This window comes from Phyllobates terribilis, unplaced genomic scaffold (genome assembly GCF_046119375.1).
Source record: "Phyllobates terribilis strain yellow unplaced genomic scaffold, ASM4611937v1 Scaffold_3__8_contigs__length_932513732, whole genome shotgun sequence".
In the NCBI taxonomy this organism is placed as follows: Eukaryota; Metazoa; Chordata; class Amphibia; order Anura; family Dendrobatidae; genus Phyllobates; species Phyllobates terribilis.
In genome coordinates this window covers 412,626,040-412,649,695 of record NW_027362763.1, presented here as the reverse complement: position 1 = coordinate 412,649,695, position 23,656 = coordinate 412,626,040, and the positions used below count along the sequence as shown (strand labels likewise).

The window sequence follows — 23,656 nt, the reverse complement described above, 5'->3', positions numbered from 1 at the left end:
GCATGATATATGGCACAGTTTTATACAGAGCTGTATCTTTGGAATACACAAAACAATACTTTATTGGGGTCAGAGAGGTCCTAGTAAAGGTAAAAAAGCAAGCAAAGCGCCTTATAGGACAGTATATATTAACTATATACAGTGGCATGTAAAAGTTTGTTATTATGAACAGTTAAGCAAGTTGATGAAATGATCTCTAAAAGGCCTAAAGTTAAAGATGACACATTTCCTTTATATTTTATATAATATATATATATATATATTTGTTCATCTTTTACATTTTAAAAATTACAAAAAGGAAAATGGGCCAATGCTATAAATGTGGAAACCTATATGGATTGGTTTCATATTCTGCAGTGATTCAGCAAGCAAAATATACACCCTATATGTTCTGTAATGCCTCTTCTAATTTACTCATACATCCTTATCAGGATCCTTAGCAATTAGGGATAACTGTAGGGAAAAAAATATTTTAAGAGTATCCTCTTTACAAAACTGGGCTATATTATGTGCAATAGTTCATTTTAGTGCTATAAATTGCTGTGATAATTGTAGTCACAATCACATCGATCGCAGGCATCGCCAAACACATTATTAATAGGACACACTTTGTCCAATGATCAATGGACACACTTCCCATACCTTGCCCAGTCAGGAAAGTCACCTGCTGATCCTGTTGTTGTGGTTTTAATTCCAGGTCACATTCTGACAGGTCAGATTGACTCAGGCAAACAAGATCAGTTGTCATTTTCTCATGTAATACGAGAGCTGTGACCTGATTGGTATCTATGACAATTTCCTCTACCACAATTTCAATAACTCCCCCATAATCTGTAGCTGGATACAGCCAAAGAACTGGTTTAGAAAATGCTTTCAAAAACACCTACATCATTTTCACATCTTCTCTGTTTAGTGCTGACTGTGCTCTCTCAATTTGTATACATAATGGCATACATTTTTTTTTTATCCCATCAGCTTCTGATTAGATTAAGTAATAAACTCAGGTGTTACTCAGCCTACCAGATGCAGGGCTGCTTCTCTGCTGCAGCTCTAGTCTTTATTAATAGGTTGCAGCAATGTTTCGACTACAGCACACATACTGTATCCATTGCAGACAATCACTTTTGACAGTGCCTCTGCCGATGTGATTGGCTGCAGCGTTCATGTGCACTGTAGGCGTGACATCACCGCTCAACCCAGTCACTAAAGACCTGAGCAGGAGCAGAGAGTAATTGCTGGACCTCAGGAGCAGGGCTGTGGAGTTGGTAAGCCAAACCTCTGACTCCTCAATTTCCATGACACCGACATACATGGCTCATATTTAAGTGATAAATTTACTGTAGCACAGATTCATCTCATCTAAAAGTCTAGACCCTTAGATCAGGAATAGGACAGACATTTATAGGACATTTCATAACTTTCCCAAATGCTTATGAAAAAATATTCCCCACAAACTGCATTGAACTACTGTACCCAATTTATTATATATTTTAGGAGTTGGAGTCGGTCCATTTTATACCGACTCTGATCCAGACTCCCCAGCCCTGCTCAGGAGAATGAGTAAAACCTCAATTTATTATTTTAACCTAGCAGGTTTTTTTTTTTTTTTTACTATAGTCTGTGCTATATTGTGATGAAGTCATCAGTGTCTTATTTCTAGGCGGTATTTTACTGTAATGATGTAACAATAGTATTTATAATTATACCAAGTCTTTGTTCTGTTGCAATAATGTGACTGATATTTTCTTGATTATGATGCAAGGATATCTACGATAATGTTCAGACCATTTATATTTCTGGTTGTATTATTGTTTATGTCTGTTTTATTGTGATGATGTCTGAATATCATGCCTTTATAAATAATGCATATACTACCTTAATGTTACAACAGTGTTTATTCCTAGGATCATTTTATTTACCATTACAGTTATTCCAAGGATACATTATACTGTACTGATTTAACATCACTGCATTTCCTCATTTATAGGCCATGTTCTTTTGTAATGATGCCACAATAAGGATTGATTTTATATATTCCTTATTTATTGATTTGTGTGTGAATTACGTCGTTTTTCTTTGTATAGTTCTAGGCTTTTCTCCATTATGGTGTTCAATGCTGAAGAGCACAACAGCCTGTGTCCTTATATCTAGGCCATGACTGATGTGGCCTTTATTCCCAGGCAGTGTCATTAGTAAATCATGTTTCAGCTTCTGGAAGTAAAAGCTTTGCATTGCATGAATTTCTACATGGATCTTATAGCGCTTTGTGGAAACCTTTGACAATGGCTGGAGTGCAGTTTCATAGATGGGAAACCCATAAAAAATGGTGTACATTATAAGAAGTGACGTTCTTAAGATTCATTTTAGGTTAAACAGATATCAGAACTTTAAGGCAATTCACTCTTTAAGATGGCAAATTTACTTTTCTTTTTTTTGCATTTTGAAAACACATACCATGTTGATCATATTATAAACTGATAAAGAACTATGGAATTACTTCTTACTATAAATGCAGGATTAATAGGATATCTGGCAGATATTACACTGTAAAAAAAAAAAGGGATGATTACAATTTACAGAAAATAACCAAGTTCACCTGTGACAATGAATGACAGATGGTGGATAACAGCAAGACAGTGAGCTAGGCGCGGCTCTGAACCTTTATGGACTTGTAGCCAGCTGTCGAATAAAACTAATTATGTCAAATGTATACAAATAATTTCATATTTATTTTGTACTTAGTTCACACAAGAATAATGGTTTCCGCTTATATCTGCCATCAGATATATTTACAATGTTCCATTAGAGGGTCTAATCTTTCTTTTTTCACCCCCCCCAACTATTCAATACAATTAATAAAACAAATCCACTTTCATATTTTATAACTGTGCTCTGTGTATAGGTGTTTAAAACCCACATTTAGTTTAGTGTAAGTAAAAAATAAGAACATAGTCAGCATCACATATCATTAATCATTTTTATTAAGAAACTAAACCGCACAACAGTGAAAATACCATGTGAACATATACTCGGTTATGCAAGAAGCTTTGCTATAGTGTAATTTGGGTCTCTCTCTACATTCCTATATAAGAAATAGAACAAACTATTAACCATTTTCATGGATTAATAAATGAAAGTAACATTTCTTTTAAAAATAAATTACATTTATCCATTTGCCTTCCACGTCTAAAAAAGGATCATACAGTATCGGATATTGAATGAAAAGTGAAATAGAAAAAAGGTTGAAACAAAAAAAAATATAGATACATAAAAATAAAATCTTACATTTTCTTGTAAAAGAGAAATTTATTTTCATATAAGAAATAGTCAGGAAATTTGTTAACCCTTTAGTTGCTTCACAGGAATTAACGTAAAGTGTAAGGAAATTAAAATTTAAATTTTTCCACTAACACACTGCTAAAGGTCCAAACATTTTTTCTCATGGGTTAATGAGAATATAGACCCCACAATATGATTAGTGTTTTCTCCCGAACACAGCAATATTCCATATGTGGTCAAAAATGGCAGTTTGGGCACACAACAGGCCTTGAAAGGGAAGAAGTGCTATTTGATTTTTGGAGCATAAATTTGGTTGGAATAGATTTCAGATGCCGTGGTGCATTTGCAGCGCTCCTGAGGTGGCAAAACAGATGAAACCACCCAATAGTGATCTTATTTTGAAAACTAAACCCTGCAAGAATTCATCTCTGGGTATGAAGAGCATTTTTAACATACAAATGTGTCAGTGTTATAAGATTGGTCCATGAAAATTAAAAAAAAAAAAAATTTCTGCCAAAATCAAACCTTAGCAACTTGTTTTTTCGTCACTGTATTCTGATCTCAGAGCTGTAACTTTTTATTTATTAGCCCACAGAACTGTATGAGGGCTAGCTTTTTCAAGGATGATTCAAAGTTTAATGTAAACATTTCCTGATACTTGCTTTTTTTTTGGTAAACCAGATTTTTTGGAAAAAGAATGAACATGAAAGAATAAAACCTAGCGATTCAGGAATTGTTTTATTACACTGTTCACTGTGCAGAATAAGTGATAAGACAGCTTTGTTTTTAAGGTATGAGGAATTTTTTTTGAGAGACGAGTTGATGTTTTAGGGATATCCAATTTTTTTTAACTAACGAGTTTTAGATCATTTTTATTCCATTTTTTGTGTCAATATGTTGAAAAAGCTAAATTTTTCATGTGTTTTTTGAAGTATTCATATACAGGATAAACAATGCGACAGTCTTATAGTTCTGTTTGGTGCAAGCGTGGAACTACACCAATTATATGTAAAGATTTTTTGTTTATTCTTGCTGCTTTATTAAAACTGCCTATTTAGTGGAAAAAAACTTTTGTCATTTTTGTGTTTTTTTTTTTACATATTTACAAAATGTATTTAATTTTTTTTTTATTTAGTCATTTTGTGGGATTTGTACTTTCAATGGTCTGATCATAAATCTTCTACACTGCTATACTTCTTTTTACAGTGCATAAGAACTGTCCATTTCATATTGACATATTGCCTGTTAGACCCTGCTTATAGTGGCACTTAACAGGCCACTGTAGGAAAAAAACATTTGTCCTCAAGTTTGCAGATAACAATGGGGTTAAAGAGAGAGCCCCCTCCTTTTTTTTAACCATTTAGATGCCTCTATCGCTATTGACAGCAGCATGTAAGGAATTAAACGGTCCCGATCAGCGCCAACACTGCCAGCAGCAAAGTGTTAGCTATAGCATACAGCAGACACCCAAAGCATTTTACCCTTTTGTCATTTGGACTGTTAAGGAATTAAAATATCAAAATAAGAACTATTCAAAGGGAATCTCAACATCACCTTTAATAGTTACCATTAGTTTTACCCTCTGTGTGTTAGGTTTCAAACACTAAAATATATACAGTGGGGAAAACAAGTATTTGATACACTGCTGATTTTGCAAGTTTTCCCACCTACAAAGAATGGAGAGGTCGGTAATTTTTATTGTAGGTACACTTCAATTGTGAGAGACAATCTAAAAAGAAAAACCATAAAATCATATTGTATGATTTTTAAATGATTAAATTGCATTTTATTGCATGAAATAAGTATTTGATCACCTAGCAACCAGCAAGAATTCTGGCTCTCACAGATCTGTTAGATTTTCCTTAAGAAGCCCCCCTACTCTGCACTCATTATCTGCATTAATTGCACCGGTTTGAACCCATTACCTGTATAAAAGGCACCTGTCCACACACTCAAATCACACTTCAACCTCTCCACCATGGCCAAGACCAAAGAGCTGTCTAAGGACATGAGGGACAAAATTGTAGACCTGCACAAGACTGGGATGGGATATAGGACAATAGGAAAGCAGCTTGGTGAGAAGGCAACAACCGTTGGCACAATTATTAGAAAATGGAAGAAACATAAGATGACTGCCAATCTTCCTTGGTCTGGGGCTTCATGCAAGATCTCACCTCGTGGGGAAAGGATGATTCTGAGGAAGGTCAGGAATCAGTACAAGACTACATGGGAGGACCGGTCAATAACCTGAAGAGAGCTGGGACCACAGTCTCAAACATTACTGTTAGTAACACTCTACGACATCATGGATTCAAATACTGCAGGGCACGCAAGGTCCCTCTGCTCATGCCAGCACATGCCCAGGCCCATTGAAGTTCAATGACCATCTGGATGATCCAGAGAAGGCATGGGAGAAGGTCATGTGGTCAGATAAGACCAAATAGAACTTTTTAGTATCAACTCCACTTGCCATGTTTGGAGGAAGAAGAAGAATGAAAACAACCCCAAAAACACCATCCTGTGAAGCATGGTGGGGGAAACATCATATTTTGGGGGTGCTTTTCTGCAAAGGGGAAAGGACGACTGCACCATAGTAAAGGGAGGATGGATGTGGTCATGTATCGCAAGATTTTGGCCAACAACCTCCTTAACTTAGTAAGAGCATTGAAGATGGGTCATAGCTGGGTCTTCCAGCATGACAATGACCCGAAACACACAGCCAACTAAGGAGTGGCTCCGTAAGAAGCATTTCAAGGTCCTGGAGTGGCCTAGCCAGTCTCCAGGCCTGAACCCAATAGAAAATCTTTGGAGGAAGCTGAAACTTAATGGTGCCCAGCGGCAGCCCCAAAACCTGAAAGATCTGGAGAAGATCTGTATGGAGGAGTGAGCCAAAATCCCTGCTGCAGTGTGTGCAAACTTGGTCAAGAACTACAGGAAACGTCTGACCTCTGTAATTGCAAACAAAGGTTTCTGTACCAAATATTAAGTTCTGTCTTTTTATTGTATCAAATACTTATTTCATGCAATAAAATGCAAATGAATTATGAAAATAATCATACAATACGATTTTCTGTTTGTTTTTAAGATTCCGTCTCTCACAGTTGAAGTGTAACTACGATAAAAATTACAGACCTCTCCATTCTTTGGAGGTGGGAAAACTTGCAAAATTGGAAGCATCAAACACTTATTTTCTCCACTGTATATAGTAACATTCACATTTGTGCATAGAATTTTTTTTCCACTAAAATACTTATCATTAAAGTGAAGTTATTCCTAAAACGAAAATGGAACAAATAAAATCACAAATTAATGTTTACAATGAAATGTGGTCAAATTTTATTGGGTGCCCCTCTGTATGCAATTGTGTTGTAACCACTGTGGTTAATGTACTTTGTATGCCCCTTTGATGCTTAAGTGGATGCATCTATATTAAAATGAGTGACCCATGAATTTGCTGATTTTTTTTGTTATGCGGCTAAGAACTTACAGGCAGGTAGTTGCTAACTACCTGCCTGTTCTGTCTGGCGCCGATCCCTGCAGGCTCAGTGCGGTCAAGGATCACTCCTGCTGGAAATTCCCGGGCTTCCTGTGAGGTCATTTGGATAGTGCAGCTTCTTTACCGCTCTGCCCTGTTGATGGGGCTTCTCTGCCAATATCATACTGACTGATAGCCCGCTCCCTACTGTGGGCAGCCCTCTATCAATCAGCATGACGTTGGCAGTGACGCCCCGTTGACAGAGCAGACTCTGTTGATATAAGGTCAATTGAAGCAGCAGAAACAATACCCAGGAGTGATCTGGCCAGGGCAGAATAGGCATGGAGTTTGCAACTATCTGCCTGTAAGATCGCTAGCGAGATCGCTGCTGAGTCACGGTTTTGGTGACGCAACAGCGACCTCACCAGCGATGTCACTATGTGTGACACTTTGCAGCGATCAGGCCCCTGATGTGAGGTCGCTGATCGCTGCAGAATGTCCTGGACCTTTTTTGGTCTTTGCCCTCCTGCTGGTCAGCACACATCGCTGTGTGTGACCAGCGGGAGCAGCGATCAGGCTGGTAACCATGATAAACAGCGGGTTACCAGGGGCACACGCGCACCTAGTAACCCGCTGTTTATCATGGTTACCAGCCTGCTCCTGCTTCAGAAGGCTGGTAACCAGGAGCAGGACATTGTGGAAAGATTATTTCCACGATATCGCTGCTCCCCTGATCGCTGGAGAGCCTGCCTGTTTGACAGCTCACCAGCGACCACATAGCGACGCAGCAACGATCCCTGCCAGGTGGTATCGTTGTCGGGATCGCTGTAGCGTCGCTAAGTGTGACGGGGCCTTTAGTCCCATAGCAATAAAAAAAAAAGCAAAGTCCTGGATAACCCATTTAAGTAAAAGGGCATTTTGGCAAAGAGTGCAGGTTTGAATAAAAAAGAAAAAAGTATGCACATAACAGATATAAGAAACCGTAGGTTTAATAACATTCACTCTACTGCACAATATGATGTACTGTACAAAGGAACCTATAAGGAATGTGTTACTTGTAGCTTAAGAACTCATTTTATTCCACAGAAACTTGTAGAAAAATGATGGATCCAGATTGTACAATATGTGACAGGATGGTATCGAGTTGTACAGGAATTAAGTGTTTCTTTTCTGTTAAATACATCAAATACTTTCTATATTTCTTCATTCTGTGGGGAAAAAAATAGAATGAATTGCAAACCCTTACTTTGAGATAAGCCATTTTTTCATATCTGCAATTAAACAAAATAGTGTGTATGTGATATACATACAGTACAGACCAAAAGTTTGGACACACCTTCCCATTTAAAGATTTTTCTGTATTTTCAGGACTATGAAAATTGTACATTGACATTGAAGGCATCAAAACTATGAATTAACACATGTGGAATTATATACTTAACAAAAAAGTGTGATACAACTGAAAATATGTCTTATATTCTAGGTTCTTCAAGGTAGCCACCTTTTGCTTTGATGACTGCTTTGCACACTCTTGACATTCTCTTGATGAGCTTCAAGAGGTAGTCACCGGAAATGGTTTTCACTTCACAGGTGTGCCCTGTAAGGTTTAATAAGTGGGATTTCTTGCCTTATAAATGGAATTGGGACCATCAGCTGTGTTGTGCAGAAGTCAGGTGGATACACAGCTGATAGTCCTACTGAATAGACTGTTAGAATTTGTATTATGGCAAGAAAAAAGCAGCTCAGTAAAGAAAAACGAGTGGCCATCATTACTTTAAGAAATGAAGGTCAGTCAGTCTGAAAAATTGGGCAAACTTGGAAAGTGTCCCCAAGTGCAGTTACAAACACTATCAAGTGCTACAAAGAAACTGGCTCACATGAGGAAAGGAAGACCAAGAGTCAACTCTGCTTCTGAGGATAAGTTTATCTGAGTCACCAGCCTCAGAAATCGCAGGTTAACAGCAGCTTAGATTAGAGACCAGGTCAATGCCACACAGAGTTCTAGTAGCAGACACATCTCTACAACAACTGTTAAGAGGAGACTTTGTGCATCAGGCCTTCATGGTAAAATAGCTGCTAGGAAACCACTGCTAAGGACAGGCAACAAGCAGAAGAGACTTGTTTGGGCTAAAGAACACAAGGAATGGACATTAGACCAGTGGAAATCTGTACTTTGGTCTGATGAATCCAAATTTGAGATCTTTGGTTCCAACCACCGTGTCTTTGTGCGACACAGAAAAGGTGAACAGATGGACTCTACATGCCTGGTTCCCACCGTGAAGCATGGAGGAGGAGGTGTGATGGTGTGGGGGTACTTTGCTGGTGACACTGTTGGGGATTTATTAAAAATTGAAGGCATACTGAACCAGCATGGCTACCACAGCATCTTGCAGCGGCATGCTATTCCATCCGGTTTGCGTTTAGTTGGACCATCATTTATTTTTCAACAAGACAATGACCTCAAACACACCTCCAGGCTGTGTAAGGGCTATTTGACCAAGAGGGAGAGTGATGGGGTGCTACGCCAGATAACCTGGCCTCCACAGTCACCAGACCTGAACCATATCGAGATGGTTTGGGGTGAGCTGGACCGCAGAGTGAAGGCAAAAGGGCCAACAAGTGCTAAGCATCTCTGGGAACGCCTTCAAGATTGTTGGAAGACCATTTCCGGTGACTACCTCTTGAAGCTTATCAAGAGAATGCCAAGAGTGTGCAAAGCAGTCATCAAAGCAAAAGGTGGCTACTTTGAAGAACCTGGAATATAAGACATATTTTCAGTTGTTTCACACTTTTTTGTTAAGTATATAATTCCACATGTGTTAATTCATAGTTTTGATGCCTTCAGTGTGAATGTACAATTTTCATAGTTATGAAAATACAGAAAAATCTTTAAATGAGAAGGTGTGTCCAAACTTTTGGTCTGTACTGTATACACACACGTTATCACTCCCCAGCATAATGATCGACAGCCAGTACTCCAGCGTGTGTGTATAGTGTGTATGTGCAGAGCTTGCTGTCAATCAATGCTACAGCGCACTCACTATATAGTGATCGGCGACTGTAACTGCTTCTGTCACTGCCTCAATGACAGGAAGCGAGCTGCTACAGGAAGAACAGAATTTCATTTTCTCCCTGTAGCCATTCTTCCAGTAATTTAGCCAGGCATGAGTTAAATGCAATTTATCAATAGATTACCCCTATATCGACAGCTAAATAGCATTTTTGGAGACAGCAGGTTCTTTTTAAAGTAATCGGCTGCTATGGCATTGGACCCACTTCTGTAACATCTGGGCCCACAATTAACAGTTATCGTTTTAGTTAATTTTTGAAAGACAGGCTCTTTCTTCATCATTAAAGTACATAAAAGCATCATTTAATCCATTGTTGAATAAAGTACATGTGCACATATACAGTACATAGAGGGAAATGGCTGACTCTCAAAATAATATGCCCTTATGGACAGTGATTTTTTTTTTTTTTTTTTTTACTTTTTATTTTGGTCCCACTTGGGGGCTAGAAATACAAACAGCTTGATTGCTCTTTAATGCTCCGAAAAAGTTGTGTGTGTATTATGCCAATCAGCATTATGATGTTAAGTGCTTAAACCCAGCGTTAAGTCGTTAACCCTCCAAATTTTGGATTCCCAGAGGGAGAGGTCATCTGTTTTCATTAGTGCTTCTATAATTTGAGAAATAAGTTCTCTCTAGTGAGTGACTGATTTATGATGCTTCTTGTCCAAAAAATCAAAATGGCATAACTTTTCACAATATTTCAAAAGAAGCCAATTTATGTGAAATATGAAAAAATGAGATGTGTATTGAAACATCTATGTGACCGCTCCAAAACCTTCCCTGGATTAATCAAGCAGTGGAGTAGTTGGGAAACAAGACTGACTGACGGATGGTGCTTCAGATCACCCATGGTGCAGAGGCCAACTAACCTGAATATTACTTCAAAAATACATTTCTTGATACGTGGCCCAGATACCTTGAGGCCAGAGAAATGCTTCTTTTCAGGGAAAGCTGCTATACATAAAGATGTGACTTCATAAAACTTATTTTTAACCTCACAGGCTCCCATTTAAGCACTACTATGGATTGGTTAGTGAATCATGGTCCGTATGCAGACCATGACACACAGATGTGTGATTGTGGCATTAGGCTACAGTCACACATCTGTGTGACACATCCGTGTGCTGCCCCTTTTTTCTCGGACAGCACACTGACTCACAGTTTTACTGATCTATCATTTTTAAAATGGATTGGTGTCTTTACTCTTGGGAGTCTGATCTAAGAAACTGAAGAGAACAGGACATGCTCTGACAACCAGCCTTTAAAAGTGTACAAGGATCCATACAAAATGAATGAAACACAGAAGATAGACTGTGTACTTCAGCTTTCCATCCTAGCTTCATTCGTTTTTACATTCGTTTTTATCTGATCCATTGCTAATAGTCAGTGAAAAAAAGTTCTGGTAGTCTCCCTGCTACAGTGAAGAAAGGCGGATGCAACTAGAATGACACCTGGAGGGAATAATCGGCCCATTTCTCTTGGATGGTAACACTAGCATGCATGTGTGAATGTAGCCTAGCTCTCTCACTAGGAATGAACGCATCTCATGGCTACTAAGTAACAGCTTAAAAAACACTGTTTACACAAAAGAAATAAGAGAATCAAATATCTACCATTGCTGATTATTTTGGCTAAATCCGTAGGAATGACGACACTGTATTACTTTCCTTTGCTTCAAAAAAAGCATTATAATCCTGTTAAAATAAGAGAAAAGGTTAACAAAATAGCAAACACTGAACAAGGTACTAAAAAGGTCAGTCCTGACAGAGAATAGGATACCATAGTAGTTTATAACAATGTAGAAAATGGAGCATCAGATGATCATGTTCTACCCATAAAAGGAAGCATACAAATATTTTGTCTGTAACAGCAGAACTTTAGTGTTTGTGTGCCTGTTTTATCCTGCCTTCACTATGCCTGCATGACAAAGCAATTACAAAATAACTGAAAAAGAAATCCATGGCATCCATATGGTTAATATCACGTAACTCCCTTGACTCTGCGAAAATAGGTGCTGAATGTGAGCAATACAGAATTTATATAATGTACCAAAGCTCAACACCCAGATTAATACATGACCAACTTTCTGGTCACTCTTGGTGAACGCTCTCATTACTGTTGACATTAGCCCCTTATCACCACAGCCAATTTTTTGTTTTTATTTTCCCCTCCCCTTCTTCCAAGAGCCATTTTATTATATGGTAAAAAATGACCTGGAAACATGATCCCCCTGGTCAATACCATTATGGTGATACCAAGCGTACACAGATTTTTTTTTTTATTATTTAGGTGGTATAAAAAAACAGAGGTTGTAAACAAAAAAAAATTGGTTTGTGGCTATTTTTAAAGATTTTTTAAGTTTTTAGCTTTATTTATCTTAAGAGGCTGGGGAGCAGCGTGCTCCTGAAGATAGAAGATGGCAACAACCCTTTAAAAGGTGTCACCTTAGACTGCAATGTGATCTCTACAGAACAATGACTAGCTTTTTTTTGGATTTTGTAATTTATTTATTTTTATTTATTTTTTAATATGTTGAAGAGAAAAACTAAAAATTCAAATAGGTCGTTTTCTGCCAATCATTCCCTTTATGAGTCACTGAATAGCAAATACACTTGGTTTCAGGGAATTTATCACCTATATTTTTTTTAATTAAATCAACTAAGAGACATTTTTTTTGTAGTCCGTTTTATACATTTACTTATTTACAGTCATTTTATTTTCTGTACATGATTATGATGATGGCCATCTTCCTGGAATATCTGTTAACAGCATTCAGAGATATGCTTCACAACAGCTACATTGACCCCAGGAACCTGTAGTCTGGAGATGTTCATTTAGTTTTAAATAGGTCCTCCACTACTTGACAACCCCAACTTAATCACTTCAGGGCAACAAATAAAATAAAAATAGTGTAAACTCACCCGCCGCAGAGGCGCTGTTCCAGCGATGTCGAAGTTGCTGCAGATCAAATTACATAGTTGTGTCACGGGTCTGCTGCAACCAATTAGTGGCCGATCTGATGGACTATTGATGAATTACGGCACCAGTCAGTGGTCGCTGATTGTTGTGTCACGGGGAAGCCCATATCACGTGACCTGCCAGGAACAGCGGGGCTGCTGGAGGCGACTAAACACAGTTTTTATTATTTTGCATGAAGTCCAGATGTGATTAAGCTGAAGGTGTCCAGTGGTGAGTTTTCTAGGCTTGCTCTGTGACCAGTGATGAGATTCCTATGCAGGGAGGGGAGGAGGTGAGCTGTGTATCACCTATTGTGAATAATGTTTTCCTGTGTCACCTTTCATAGTAATCCTACCTGTGATAACAAGAGGACTATACTTGAATACTCAGCTTAGCAATGCAAATAGTGAAATTAGTGTTCAATTACAAGGAACATAGATTTTGCTGCAGATTTGCATACTATATTCACAGCTGATTTTTTTCCCACTATATCATGCTGTCACAACATTTTTTTTTTATTTACAGCACAAGGCCAGCATTTGTTTTTCTTTATTTCAGCGCTGGAGTTGTGCCAATAATGTAAGTTCCCTGACCTTAGTATTATACTTACCAGCCGCAGTGTTCAGCTGTTCCCAGTGTCGCACCAGTCCCGTGTCACCTGCTTGTGACCACAATTTGTCTGATTTTGATCACATTTTGCACCAGTTTTTTGTGCAGTCTTGTGTCAACCAAAAAACCTCGCAATTTTGAAGCTTTGAATTTTTGCTTATGGTGTTTACTGATTGGGTTAATTATTTTTATATTTTGATAGATCTGACTTATTATCTTTATTTTTAATGGGGAAGATGGGAGTGATTCAACCTTATGTTGTTTTACTTAATTCATATTTAAAACTTTTTTTTTTTATACTGTATTTATTAGTCTACTTAGGAGACTTGAATCTATGATTGCCAGACTCACCCTGTGGGCTGGCTCCATACACCAGCTTGCGCCGTACATGAATGTCGGATCTCGGTAAGGGGGTTAAAGACACATTGTAATCACTTAGTCACAATGAACAATCTCAAAATTGAACACCATCTCCACTGCTCCTCTTTAACATGGTGGGCTACACTTTTCCTATACCCACAAACCTAGAAACAAAACACAGAGGAGGCATTGGCCTGCTTCCTTCTTAATGTACTATTCAGGTCATCCCCCAAATAGCTTCACTCAAATTCATCTTTTTTGAGGTCCATATTATCAGACTTCGACTCCTCCTTCCTGCAAGTGGCTGTTGTGTATTGCACTCTGGGCAACTCCACCAGTTTCTGGATCAGTTTACAAACTGGCTACTTCACTTTCTATCCAGTGATATACAGTGACTTGCAAAAGTATTCATCCTCTTTGTAATTTTTCCGTGTTTTACCGCCTCACAACCGGGAAAAAAAAACATTTTTTGAGGGTTTGCAGCAGTTTATGTAAAGAACATGCATACAACTGTGAACATTTGGCTTTCTTTTTATTGTGAAGCAAACAACAAATAGGACAAAATGACTGAAAACTTCAGGGTGCATAACTATTCACCCCCCTAATGTCAGTAGTTTGTAGAGCTTCCTTTTGCGGCAAGTCGAACTGTAGGTCGCTTTGGATAAGTCTCTATGAGCTTTCCACATCTTACCATTGGGATTTTTGCCCATTCATCAAGGCAAAACTGCTCCAGCTCCTTCAAGTAAGATGGTTTCCTCTCGTGAACAGCAATCTTCAAGTCTGACCACAGATTATCAACTGGATTAAGGTCTGGGCTTCGACTAGCCATTCCAAAACATTTACATGTTTCCCCTTAAACCACTTGAGTGATGCTTTAATAGTAAGCATTGGGTCATTGCCTTGTTGGAAGGTGAACCCCCGTCCCAGTGTCAAATCACTGACAGGTTTTGCTCAAGAATATCCCTGTATTTCGCACCATCCATCTTCCCCTCGGCTCGGACCATTTTCCCTGTCTCTGCTGCCGAAAAACATCCACGCATGATACTGCCACCACCATGTTTCACTGTAGGGATGGTGTTCTTGGGTGATGAGCTGTGTTGGTTTGGAACCAAAAAGTACAATTTTGGTCTCATCTGACAACAGCACCTTCCTCCATACATTTGGGGAGTCTCCCACATGTCTTTTGGCAAACTCAAACCGAGCCTTATAATTTGTGTGTGTAAGTAAAGGCTTTTTTCTGCCCACTCTCCCAAAAAGGCCAACTCTATGGAGTGTACCGCTTATTGTGGTCATATAGACAAATACTCCAGTCTCTGCTTGGGAACTCTGCAGCCCCTTTAAGGTTACCTTTGGTCTCTGTGCAGCCTCTTTGATTAATGCCCTCCTTGACCGGGCTGAGAGTTTTGGTGGGCAGCCCTCTTGGCAGGTTTGTTGTGGTACCATGTTCTTTCCATTTAATAATAATGGATTTGATGGTGCTCAGGGGGATCATCAGATATTGGGATATATTTTTAAATAACACAACCCTGACTTGTACTTCTCAACAACTTTGTCTCTGACTTGTTCGGAGATCTCCTTGGTCTTCACGGTGTTGTTTGGTTAGTGGTGCCTCTTTGCTTAATGATGTTGCAGTCTCTGTGGCCTTTCAGAAAAGGTGAGTATATACTGACAGACCATGTGACACTTAAGATTGCACACAGGTGGACTTCCTTTCACTAAGCATGTGATTTATGAAGGTAATTGTTGCACCAGAAGTTTTTAGGGGCTTCATAGCAAAAGGGGTGAATACATATGCACATGCCAATGTTTAATTATTTGATCCCATAAATTAAAATTTTTGCCTATATTTTTCTCACTTCACTAACATACTATTTAGTGCTGAAAAAAATATTTAAAAACACAGGTTGTAATGTAACAAAATAGGTAAAAAGCCAAGGGGGAGGGGTGTGTGAATACTTTTGCAAACCACTGTATTAACTCTCCTCATATGAGATTTTACCATCTCCATTACTAATCCAATCTCAGCATCTGCCTCTCATTTTCACCTCTAACCTCCTTTCACAGTTTACTAATTCTCCAACACATGAAGACGAATATAAACTGGATTTGGTGATCTCGATGCTCAGTTTCTAATTTCACCAACTCTCCATTCACGCTCTCTGCCCTAGCCTTTTTAATTTAGTAAGATTTGTTGCCCTTCTCGGGACTCCCCTACAAATCAAACACATGCGGAAATCTTCACACTTAACACCCAGCAACTTATTTGTCTCCAGTCACTTCTCTCATTTCAATTTTAGCTGCAAAACTTTACAATAAGACACTTGAAAGGGTATTCCCATCTCCAAGATCCTATCCCAAAATGTAGTAGGTATAATAATAATAATAATAATAATAATAATAATATTAGCAAATACCTCCAATTAGAAATGTAGTATAGTATTTTTGATTCACTATGTCTCTTTCCTCATGTGCAGGCATTGCAGGACCTTAGGTATCCATGGTTATGACCATTAGCAACTAGATAACTATCGCTATATAAGTGGTTGTAAGCATGGATATTTAAGATCCTGCAATGACTGCACATGAGGCAAGAGACATAGCGAATCAGAAAAACTATTCTATATTTCTAATTGGAGGTATTTGCTAATACTATTATTACACCTACTACTACATATTTGGAGAGGATTTTGGAGATGGGAATACCCCTTTAAGTGTCTCAGGGTGAAGAGGAACTCCATACACCCAGAATTCTCACAGAAGACAGCAACCCTGGCACACGCCACAAACACATTTCCTTCGAGGTGATCTGTAAGCTCCTCTGCTGCAGAATATAACAAACTCAACAACAAAGTTCTCCACAGCTCTGCTCTCCCCTCATCTCTGCTTACCAGCCTACTTATGCTCTCTGTTGTGCTAATCATCCAAGAATGCAAATTGTCTCTTCAGAGAGGAAGAGAACCAGAACTCTAGTGCCACCTACAGGAAGTAGCAATCCTAAAAGTCAATAGTGACCCTTTAACAAGCCTTATCACATGACTTGGGATATAAGCCAGAACCAGAAACTCAATTTGCAGACACTGTTTCGTGGTACTGCCCCTCCTCAGTGCAAAGTGTGAGTTCTAGTTTGGCTGGATGAGAGGCGTCAGACCAGTATCTTAGATACCTGTAGGTGGCACTAGAGTTCTGGTCCTCTTCCTCTCTGAAGAGACAATTTGCATATTTCCCAGGGGAGCATTGCGGCTTTAAAAGTCTCCTCACCGTGAAATGCTTAACATGTCGCTCTCCGCAAGGAGAAATGTTACTCCTTAGATACCAATCATGTAAGACTAACATCCTCCAGGATCTGAACCTCCCACTTCCATCTCCAAGACATTCTTCCCTACCCTTACCTTGCCATTCTTTCACTACCCAGGACAACATCTTTTTAAGCAGGCCTATCGCCTCATCTCATTAATCTAGCCTTTGGCTATGTGCCCACGTTGCATTTATGAAGCAGAAAATTTCTGCTGCATAAATGCAAGTCCTCTCCCAGAAAAACGCATGCGGAATTCCGCACGCGTTTAACGCGCATTTTTCGCGCGTTTATCACGCGTTTTCCACATGCGGAATTGCCTTGCGTTTTTTATGCATTGGACTAAGGCAATTCCGCTTGCGGAAACGCAAAATTAAATGACATGCTGCGCATTTTTGAACGCGGCATAAACGCTGCGGAAAAATCCGCAACATGTGCATAGAACTTGCGGAATCCCATTGGGGACCATGGGGTGCGGATATACATGCGTTTTTCAAGCGTTTACGCTGCGGAAATTCCGCAGCATATACGCTTGAAAAATGCTACGTGGGCACACAGCCTTTCAGTTCTATATTAGGATAGCTAGCCCATACAATACAAGCACCTTTTCCTCTGTGTCTCCCTCATACGATTGTATGCTTGTGATAATGGCCCTTACTCCACTTGCCTGAATTATATGTCACTTTGTTATGTCTCATTGTATTTGGAGATATATTTTACATGTTAAAATTAGTATTTGAATAGGTGCTGGCTTTCTTACAAAGGCACAGTGTAGTGTTAGGGCTGGGTGGTTGCAAAAACTTGCTTAAAATTGTGGTGAAATTATCTTTATACATAGTTTACAGGAAGCCCATTTTGTATATACCTAGAATTCCTTATTACGCTATAATATCCAAGGTCATACATTTTGGAGTTTCAAATCTGAAATTTACTTGCAGAAAAAAAAAACAAGAAAGTACACAGACACCAACCACATGAGAGTGGAAACATTTTTCTAGAGCTCACCAAGGCCTCTTATCTTTCCAGTACACATTGTGTAGAAAACATATCCAATATTTGTATGCAAGGTTTCTTTTTGTAGATAAATATAGAATATGATAGCAGCAAACACTGCTTATATTTTATTAGAGAGTCAAAGGAAAATAGTCACTTTTGTGTCACCAGTCATCAGTAAACTCACTAGTTACAATATCTAGTGAGTTTTCTTAATCTTAGGATAAGAAAGCAGTATGGGCTGCGAGTCCCAATTGTTTTTTTGAGCAGGGGACACATTCAGTTGCTCAGACAATCATTATTTTATGAAAATAACTTTTCCTTAGTAGTTATGCTCTCGAGCTTTTCTTCTTCTAGTTGACTCCATGAAGTAACTGGTCACACACAATAAATAAAAGTCAAACTTGCTGAATTTGATGGCATTGGCCAAGTATTTAATATATATGGGAGGCCTATAGCGTGGGCTTATTGGATTTTTAACATCCCCAATATTTTGTTTCAATGAAAGGCCTCGATTCATCAAAGTTTTTATGCCTTAAAACTTTTGTAAAATGACAAAATTTGTTTGCAACATGATGTTTACACATTAAATTTGTAGCAGCTCCGCCTACCTGTCACATTCATCAATAGTGGTAGCATTTCTAAAGCCAGCATTGCTACTACAGTGCCTGACTGGAACTACCAGAGAAAAAAGCGAAGACCGAATCAACACTTCTATAGCAAAAAATGGTCAATATTTATTATGATACAAAGATCAGACATATACAAAGGTCAGTACAATATTATAAAAAAGGACAATAAAATCAATAACAGCCCTCTCTACATGTGACTCCACACAGGGACCCATAATATAGGTAATCCATGGCAGACCCAGATCCTATGTATTTAGTTTTATTATATCATATCTGCTATATATATATATAACACACATAAGCATTAAAATGGATACTATATATGCTGATTACCCTCACTGCTGTATAGTGGAAACCAGTAGAAGTCATTTACCATATCACCCTCCTATTATCTACTATTATTGTCATGTGCGGTGCACTAGATGAATAGAGGGAACATAGATGTCCCCATTGTATGCTTACCGCAGCTCTCCAGTGTCCAAATGTAATCACCAGGGGGCAATAGCACTGTTAGGGGTCCATAATGGGGAGGCACATGTCGAGAGAATTGATATGCTGCAGATTTAAATGCAATGCAACTCCTGACAGGAAAATTCCTGATCATGAGCACAGCACTTCAGGATTGTCATTGCATTAGCTGGCACAAGGATTCCCTACCGTTTTTGGCCCATTTCTGGGTGAAAAAAAAGCACCAAAAATGCACCATGCACACAGCCAAAGGGGAATAACATACAGTAGAAGAAGAAACAAATGCTTTTAAAAAAAAAAAAAAATCTAAAAAAAAAAATTCAAATGACCCTTTTGCCCCTCATTAAAGATAATACTAAAAAAAATACACGTTTGGTATGGCTGCATTTGTAAAAGTTTGATTTATCAAAATATGAAATAAATTAATATGATCGGTAAACGGCGCAATGAGACAATAAAAAATCTAAATGCCAGAATTAGTGTTTTGGCCACCGCAACACTGCAATAAAATGCAATATCGGGTGATTAAAATATATTTACCCCAAAATGCATCAAAAATTTCAGCGCAGGGCGCAAAAAATAAGCCCTTACTAAGCCCCATCGACCAAAAGTTTAAAGTTTTACAGGCCTTGGAGAGGCCAAGTGAGGAAGATGAGGGCGCCGAAGTCATGGAGCATCTTCCTCTCATGACCCAGACTTTCTGTCAGCAACCTCAACTGAACTACACCTTATAACACAAAGTGAACTAAACAATCTTAAAGATTTGGATCTGCCCAAGAATGAGGGGGAGCTCTTCTGTTTCAGTCAACAGCAGTGGAATCTCCTAGCAGGAAATGTTCTGATTTCTTTGTTCTGCAATCGTGATAAAGATGTTGTGCAAAATTACTTAATGGAGGGCGATCTTGTGACATGCAACAACATCAACAGTTTAATGAAAGCTTTGAAGATAAGTCATAATCCAGGGCAATGGAGGCTCTTCATCGATTCGTCCAAAACAAGCCCAAAAGCTGTCTTGCTGCATAATGGCAATGTGCTACCTTCAATTCCAGTTAGTTATGCAGTCCACATCAATAAACCTATGACAACATGAAACGGCTGTTGAGATGCCTGAACTATGACCAACATTTGTGGCCCATCTGTGGTAATTTAAAGGTGGTTGGCCTCTTACTTGGTCTCCAGGGTGGATATACAAAGTACTGCTGCTTTCTGTGTGAGTGGGATAGTCATATAAGAGAACATCACTACAATAAAAGAGACTGGCCTCTCCGACATTCACTTCAGCCAGGGAGTAAAAGTGTCCTGCATCCAGCACTCGTTGACCCACATACGATTTTGTTACCACTATTGCATATCAAGTTGGACCTAATGAAAAACTTTGTAAAGGCAATGGATAAAAATGTAAAAGAATTTAAGTATCTCACTGATAAATTTCCAAGGTTGAGTGAAGCAAAGATCAAGGAACGAGTCTTTATTGGACTTCAAATTCATAATCTTCTTCAAGATGAGGAGTTTTTCCATTGGTTGCAGGGCAAGGAAAAGGCTGCATGGGTAGCATTGGCATTAGAGGTAACTAATTTTTGGGAAACTCTAGATATTGCGGCTATGGAGAAAAGATATCAAGGAAAATGGAATCCATCAATGCTTGCAGATTACTGTTGGGACTATTGTAAGAGATGATCCGATGCAGGAGTACAAGCAAAAAAAAAGAGTCGTCACTGAATGAGGACTGTAGTGCTGTGGCCGGCGCCCCTGCATGCTGTCCCCTTCTCCCTATATGCAGGGACGCAGCATTACTCACTGCCCCAGCCCCGCGGTGTGGTCCACGGGGCGTTCCCTGCTTCCTACTTCCTGCTCTGTTTGGAGTCCTGTGTGTGTAAGGCATGCACGCTCCCCTGCTTTTAAAGGGGCAGAGCGCATATAGTGAAATGCCCTCACCTTGTTGGTGAGAGGCATTTAGAATAATGCGTTCACCTGCTGGATGGCTCTCAGTCGATTACGGAGAGTCATCCTGCATTAGAGACTCCCCCCCCCTCTCCCTTAGGGAGTTGCCAAAGCAACAGCTTTCATTAGTATGCAATCTCCCTTGCTAGTGATTTGTTAGATCCGCTGGTCCCAGTGTGGCCAGGTTCTGAACCTGAATCCCTGGTCCCGGTGTGGCCAGGTTCTGAACATTGTCCCCTGGTCCCGATGCGGCCAGTTCTGTTCCCGAAGTCCCGTGGTCCCGGTGCGACCAGTGCCTGAACATTTTTCCCCTGGTGCAGCCAGTCTTGTTCCCAAAGTCCCCTGGTCCTGAACATTGTACCCGGGTGCTGGTGCGGCCAGTCCTGTCCCCGAAGTCCCCTGGTGCCGGTGTGACCAGTGCCTGAATATTGTCCCCTGGTCCTGGTACGGCCAGTCCTGTTCCCAAAGTCCCCAGGTCCAAGTGCGGCCTTTATCTGAACGTTTCCCTATCTGAATCTATATCAGTAACCATTCTATGGTGATCCTAAACTGAACATATTAGTCTGAACGGAGCCCTAGTCTGTGTCAGCTAACCTGTTGCCTGGGATCCGCTGCTGCAGTACCGGCATCTGCCTAGGAGTGGTACCTGGCGGCTACCTGCAGCCCAGCCTGTGTCCACCATCTGGAGCTGCAGTGAACATAAGGTAGCCGCTTAGCTATGCACCTACCTCGGCAGACCTAGCCCTGTGGCACAGTGGGTCCACTAATCCACATGCGCCACCAGCGGGAGTAACAAGGATCACATTTTGTAGTGCAATTTCTGTAACCATTTATGATTCACAATAGTGTACATACATGTTTTAGTTATTTGAATTGTTGTTAAGTTTCCTCTAAATAAATATCAGAAAATTGGCATAACAAAATATTATGCATCTTTACATTTGCAAAAGTAATAATGTTTCAAAGTACTGAAACTTTTATGCCTTAGTTATATGTAGCAGTAAAAGGAAAACTCTTTGATATCATAGAAACAAGAGACAACTAAAAATTTTCATTGTTAGATTTAAATTCAGGAGATCAAAATCATTATGAAATAACTCATTTCATAACTGAATCCTACAACTTTTGAAAATATGTAGAACAGCAATTATTGAAAGCTTTTTTTCTTTTACACAGCAACTATAGGAGTAAAAATAGAGGACACTTACCCCACAATAAGTTTCATCATTAAATATCTGTGGAGGTAGGGGGTTGCCATGCTCAGGCCACTTATCCTTAGGAATGTTTTTGTACATCCACTGCTTCTTTTCCTCCGACATGGTGATATCCACTATTTCACAAGCGATATTATGGGATTCCAAGTACTGCATTAGTTCCTGCTGCTGCTTCTTTATCTGGGAGAACAATAGAGAAATAGATTAGCCAGATTCCAATCTATTTATGCTCAATTTGATCATACAGAGGTTAGGAAAAAATGAAGACGTATCTAAAGACTGATTTATTGTAAGAATTGTATAACTTATTAAAAAAAAAAATGTAAAAAAAGAATAATGGCTCCCAGATGGGATAGGGCAATAAAAAGAAAGCTTTATACTTTTCCATTCCTTTTTTACCTCTAAATAAAAGTTACAACATAGAAGGAAATTAAAAAGTGATTTATATTAGAATTTAAGATTTTAGACAAAGTAATACATTGTAAGCATTAAAGAGATGCTCTGGTTCATTTCTTGAGAATCAGGGTGTAGGTAAGGAAGCACTGTCGTTAAAAGGATCCTGTTGGGTTATTCATGCAGCACGCTACACGGCCAGCATGAATCCGAAACAAGCTCGATCATTACAAATCAGTATGTTTTGCAAAAAACATAATTTGAACAGATAGCCAGGAACAAGGTGACGAAGAGAACCAGTTATTGGGATCGGGTCCCCAACAACTTTTCCTGGCCCGGCTTTGCTTGACTCACAAGTTTCTCCCTATGTCTATATAGGGAGTGACCTGTCATATGCACAGTCGAGGCCAAAGTGTTGGCACCCTTGAAATTGTTCCAGAAAATGAAGTATTTATCACAGAAAATTATTAATATTTGGTTGCACCCCCTTTGGAATAAATAACTGCAATCAATTGCTTCCTATAACCATCAACAAGCTTCTAATACCTCTCAAATGGAATTGTGGACCTCTCTTCTTTTGCAAACTGCTCCAGGTCTCTCTATTTGAAGGCTGCCTTCTCCTAATAGCAATTTTAATATCTCTTCCACAGGTGTTCAATGGGATTTAGATCCGGACTCATTGCTGGCCACTTCAGAACTCTACAGTGCTTTGATTTCATACATTTCTGGGTGCTTCTTGAAGTATGTTTGGGGTCATTGTCCTGCTGGAAGACCCATGAACTAAGTTGCAAACCTAGCTTTCTGACACTGGGCACTACATTGCGACCCAAAATTCTTTGGTAATCTTAGATTTCATGATACCTTGCACACAGTCAAGGCACTCAATGCCAGAAGGAGCAAAACAACCCCAAAACATCTTTGAACCTCCACCATATTTTACTGTAGGTACTGTGTTCTTTGTAGGCCTCATT

At 39.2% G+C, this 23,656-nt stretch overlaps 1 protein-coding gene across 1 annotated transcript in view; it reads right to left on the bottom strand.

Annotated features, from left to right (window-relative positions):
• Window positions 1–7,725: 7,725 nt before the first annotated feature.
• SH3BGRL2 (SH3 domain binding glutamate rich protein like 2) overlaps window positions 7,726–23,656 on the bottom strand; it is a 28,931-nt gene continuing 13,000 nt past the window's right edge. The window contains exons 2-4 of the mRNA XM_073675608.1: window positions 22,287–22,472; window positions 11,439–11,519; window positions 7,726–7,962 (exon numbers count right to left, since the gene is read on the bottom strand). Of these exons, the coding sequence (XP_073531709.1) occupies window positions 11,457–11,519; window positions 22,287–22,472 (249 nt within the window). The 3' untranslated portion in view covers window positions 7,726–7,962; window positions 11,439–11,456. The remainder of the gene's footprint in view (window positions 7,963–11,438; window positions 11,520–22,286; window positions 22,473–23,656) is intronic.